Here is a 5,533-nt window from a genome sequence, read left to right as displayed (position 1 = left end):
GACCGGTAGCCAAGGTTAGGCCGCGCATAGAACTGCCTGGAGATAAGATTGACAGCAGGATTGAGTTCATGACAGACCATGCAATCATTGGTAAATTTATAGGGTTTTGGCCAACCGAACGTGCCCTAAATGGATGGATCGCAGCAAAGTGGAAGCCTAAGGGAGATGTCTCTCTCCAGCTAGGGCCGAAGGGCTTCTTCACCGCCATCTTTTATTGCCTAGAAGATAAATACAGGATCCTAGGAGGGGGTCTGTACTTCTTTAACTCAGCAGGCCTTTATATCACAAACTGGAAACCCAGATTTAACCCTGACAAGGAAGATCTCACATGGGCTCTGGTCTGGATCAGGTTATTCTCTCTCCCCGATGAATACTGGGAAGAGGAAAGTTTGAAACGCATAGGTAATGGAGTGGGACAATATATCAGAGCATCTGAGGAAACAAAAACTCGTAAGTATATTTCCTATGCAAGGATCTGTGTTTTTATTCGTCTCAATGAAGCTCTTCCTGATTCAATAACCCTAGCCCATCGCGACGAGGAATGGACCCAGCCCCTGGACTATGAACATGTACCGTTCAGGTGTCGAAGATGCCATGCAATAGGGCATCTGTTTCGGGACTGTCCACTCTCTGTCAAAGCTAGCTCGCTTGAATCTTCTGACTCCCCATCTCAGGATGGCTTCACCCAGGTCTCTAATAGAAAGCGTGCACATAAGAAGCCTCCGAATGCTTCCAAACCTCAGCCTCCCAACACCCACAACCCTGCTTCCAAGAACAGCTTTGAGTCTCTCAGTGATTTCCCTGAAGACCAACCCTTGCACAACAATAACATCCCTGCCCGCCCATCCTCCTCCACCCACCCCCCCCCTTCCAGTCCCCCTCCCAAATCAAAAGCCCCCATTCTAATCCCGACCATCTTAAGCAGGCACCAGAAAGATCCAGAGGAAACCCCCAAGGAAAAAGAAAGGGATGAGACGTCGACTCCCCTAAAGATCTCAGAGATCTCTCAAGAAGACACAAGTCAAGCTCAAATAATGGAGGTAGAACCTGAAAGCATAGATCTCCACGGTCTGGACATCATTGGATTGGAGCTAGCTTGTAGGAAAGAGGCATATGACTCCATCTCAGAGACTGATTTAGAAAAGCTGGAAGAGGTCATATCCAGAGCCTTCCACCAACAGCAACTAGGCATTCAACCTGGTAGCGCTTGGGACAGCAATCTACGTCCAAAGGACTCCAAAAAAAGAGGAAGAAAGACAGATCTTCAGAGAACAAGGAGGTAGGCAAACTCCTCGTGGACTCAGGGAGATATGCGAAGCTTACGAAGTACTTTAGCCCTACCCAAACCAGTTATCCATGAAGCTTATCTCCTGGAATCTAAGAGGGCTTAACAGCCCCTCAAAATCTAGGATGCTAAAAAACATGATCAAGCTGGAAAAACCGCAAATGTGTTTCTTCCAAGAAACCAAATGCAATAGTCATACGCTGGGCCGAATACTTTCAAAGGCCTGGCCAGGTTGCCGCTCAGTAGCCGTGGATGCAACGGGAGCTTCGGGAGGGCTAGCAATCGCCTGGAACACCCAAGCAATATCGCTTACTGACTTCCACGCCTCCCATCATCTCATTCAAGCTGCCTTTCACATTCTGGGCACCAATGTTCATGGGAATTTATCCAATGTCTACTTTCCGCAGGACGGCGGCAGCAAAAAAGTGCTCCTTGACACCATTGAAGCGCTGAACGCTAACAGGCAGCATCCGCTTTGGATTGTCGTAGGGGATTTCAATATGATAACCAAAATTGAGGACAAAATTGGAGGAAGATCCAGACTGGAACCCGAAGCAGAACATTTCAAGGACTTCATCCAAAACGCCTCACTCATCGACATGTCTTTCTGCAATGGGACCTTCACTTGGAGCAATCACAGAGGGGACAAGCACCAGATCGCCTCCAAACTCGACCGCTTTTTGATCTCGGATAATGCATTTCATCTAGGCGGTGATTTCACTGCGGAGATTTTGGCACACTCTAGCTCGGATCACTGGCCAATAGCTCTTCATTGGCAACGACCAGGGGACAAAACCAAAAAACCATTCCGATTTGAAGGTTTTTGGTTAACGCATCCAGCATTCAAGGACTTCGTCAGAACCATATGGACCTCCTTTGTCCCACCAGAAGGCTCAAGGATGTACCAGCTACAACAGAAACTGCGATTCCTAAAAGGCCACCTCAAACGATGGAATCGGGAGACCTTTGGGAACATTTTTGAAGCACAACAGGAGCTTAATCAGGAACTCAAGGATCTACACCAGACAGTAATTAACACAGGGCACACGGAGGCAACCTTGAACAAAGAGAAGCACATCTATAATCAGCTCGAAGAAAGAAGGAAGCAGGAAGAAATTTACTGGAGGCAAAAATTAAGGATCAGGTGGCTAAAAGAAGGGGAACGCAACACTAAGTTCTTTCACAACACTACAGTGCAAAGAAGAATGCACAACAAAATTCCTTTCATCCAAAGCCCAGAGGGGACCAAAGAAGAAGCACATGAGAAGATAGAGGAAATCCTTATCAATCACTTCCAGCAGGTACACCAGGAGCAGACGGCGGATCGGAAGAGTGCGATTGAGAAAATTACTAGCAACATTCCTAGGCTGGTTATAGAGGAACACAACGAGCTGCTCATGCGCCCAATTCTCATTCACGAGGTAGACGAAGCAATGGCACAGCTCAAAGAAGGTAAGGCCCCCGGCCCTGATGGTTTTACAACTACGTTCTTTCATGCTTTCTGGGACCTGATTAAAGTGGAGGTTTGGCAAATAGTTGAAGAATCCAGGGCCCTTCGCTGGATGCTCCCCTCCCTTAACTCCACTTTTATAGCTCTCATCCCCAAAGAAGAAAACTCCATCACCCCAGATAAATTCAGGCCCATTGCTCTCTGTAATGTCCTTTACAAAGTCATATCCAAAGTAATAGCAAACAGGCTCAAACCTCTTCTACCTATGCTCATCTCTCCGGAGCAGTCAGGATATGTTGAGGGCAGACAAATCATGGATGGTATTATCCTCACTCATGAAATCATACATTCGCTCAAGCGATCCAACCAAGCTGGCATGTTACTTAAAATCGACCTCTCCAAGGCCTTCGACAAGCTCAGCTAGTCTTACATCCAAAATATGTTGAAAGCTTTTGGATTTTGTGATTCTTGGGTGAGATGGATCATGAGCCTTATTTCATCCTCCCATTTCTCCATCCTTGTCAATGGTTTTCCCTCCCGTCCTTTCAAGCCCTCCAGGGGAATCAGACAAGGGGACCCCCTTTCCCCATTCCTATTTGTGATTATGGCAGAAGGACTTGGTAGGCACATCAAGCAAGCCCTCTACTCTAACCAGCTTAGAGGGATCTCTATTCACAGCACCCCGGCTTCCTCTCATCAGCAATTTGTTGATGACACCATGCTCTATGGCTATCCTTCGGCTCAGGAAGCCTCTCGTTTGAAATCCCTGCTCAACGACTTCTCAAAAGCCTCAGGCACTCATGTCAACATCTCCAAATCTCAAATATTCTTCTTCCATACCCCTCCTTCTGTTAAACTCGCTGTCTACCGTATCCTTGGTATCCAATCCGCTTCTCTCCCCTCCACGTACTTGGGGGCTCCCCTCACTGACTCTGCCATAAAGCAGCCTGCATGGCGCGCTCTCCTGGAGAAGCTTGAGTCCAAGCTCAACCTATGGACCTATCGTTCCCTAAATCTAGCTAGCCGGGTTGTGCTTATCAAGTCCATCCTTCAAGCCATGCCTCTCTATCTTTTCTCCATCCTTGCTGCACCTAAGTGGGTCTTAAAGCGACTGAGAAATTTGCAGCGCGACTTTCTCTGGGGAAGTTCAGCTACCAATCACAAGAGGGCACTGGTTAAATGGGACACTGTCTGTAAACCCAAAAACAAAGGCGACATTGGTCTTCGGGATCCTGAGTACAACAAAACCATCATGACGGCCAAAATATGGTGGCAATGGGTGACTAGTCCAGACAAGTTATGGGCCAAAATATGGACCGCCAAATACACCAACAACATGCCTCAAGCAGAGCTCATAAGGTTCACGCCCACTACCAATGGATCAATTATTTGGAACGCAGCCAAACAGCATCATCAGCTCGTTCAGAAACACAGCTTTTGGGAAATACAGAATGGTCAAAGCGCTAGGTTTTGGAATGATGCCTGGAACCAGATGCCTAAACTCTCAAGTGTTCTCCCTGCAATGATCATTCCAAGCAGCCAGGAGCAGCATCAAACCACAGTGCATAAATTCTGGGCAGAGGAAGTGGAGAACGGATTTAGGAAATGGCAATCGACCAATCAAATAACCAACAACACTAGCCTCCAGGAGATAGCAGCACTGGAAAATGAGTTAAAGAAAAGACGAATCAGGTATGAAAATAATGAGGACATACTCAGATGGGGTTACCTACCTAAAGGCACTTACTCCACCTCAGAAGCCTACAATCTGCTAGGCAACTTCCCCACCAGGCCGGATCCTCTTTGGGAAGGGATATGGAGCTTCAAAGCCTGGCCTAAAATATCACATTTCCTCTGGTTGGTTGGGCACAAGAAGATTCTCACCTGGGACAAGCTAAGGAAACGTAATTTTCAAGGACCTTCCATATGCCACAACTGCTTTCAAAATGAGGAAACATTGCAGCATCTTCTGGATACTTGCTCAATCGCCAATCAATTATGGGAAAAGGTGGGATTTAGATGTCAAAGGCGATGCAGAGAAGCTGACAGTATTATAGACACCATCCGTCAATGGACGAAAAGACCTTACAACTGTGAGATTCTCAACCACTTGTGGAATATTATCCCGGGCATTCTAGTATGGAACATTTGGAAGGAAAGGAACAGGCGCATATTCAAAAATCAAAGTATGACCATTGAAAATATCTGGAACAGAATGCACAGCAATCTCCAAGAAACCATGCTTCTGAGAACATGGACTAAAGAGGATCTCCCCACAACAGACAACGAGAAAAACATCCTAGACAACTGGAAGCTGCAGCTGCTACAAGAGCCCACCATGCATCAGATAGCGAATCGCAAAGGCAAGGAGGTTAGTGGATGGACTGCCCCACCCATCAACTCATACAAACTCAATTTCGATGGAGCCTCGAAAGGCAACCCTGGGCAAGCAAGATTTGGGGGCATCATAAGGAATCACAAAGGCTCCCTCCTGCAGATCTACTTCGGCAATATAGGATGGGATACCAACAATTCAGCGGAGTTGGAAGGGATGTGGCAAGGGATCCTAGTAGCAAGACGCCTCAACCTTCAACCGCTGATTGTGGAGGGGCGATTCTCAAATCCTCATAAACATGGCAACACGCATTAAGAATGGCTCTCAAGCCAGGAAGGTAGCTGATAGCTGGAGATTAGAGGCCAGGCTAAGCAGCATTGCTCACGAACTGAGCAATCACAATGCCCTTTCCTTCCATCACACCAAAAGAGAGGGTAATAAGGTAGCTGATCTTCTGGCAAAT

General features: G+C 47.0%; 1 protein-coding gene across 1 annotated transcript; it reads left to right on the top strand.

Moving 5' to 3' along the window:
- Positions 1-1,446: 1,446 nt before the first annotated feature.
- On the top strand, positions 1,447-3,159 carry LOC149241042 (uncharacterized). Its single transcript, XM_089370420.1, has 2 exons — positions 1,447-2,313; positions 2,587-3,159. The coding sequence occupies exons 1-2, from the start codon at positions 1,447-1,449 to the stop codon at positions 3,157-3,159; spliced, it is 1,440 nt and encodes a 479-aa protein (XP_089226546.1).
- The last annotated feature ends 2,374 nt before the right edge of the window (positions 3,160-5,533 follow it).

Source organism: Pinus tabuliformis, chromosome 8 (assembly GCF_031772625.1).
Source record: "Pinus tabuliformis cultivar Carrire ecotype Pingquan chromosome 8, CPIR1, whole genome shotgun sequence".
Taxonomy (NCBI): Eukaryota; Viridiplantae; Streptophyta; class Pinopsida; order Pinales; family Pinaceae; genus Pinus; species Pinus tabuliformis.
Note: the sequence above shows the minus strand (reverse complement) of the source record. Positions and strands in the feature narration are given on the sequence as shown.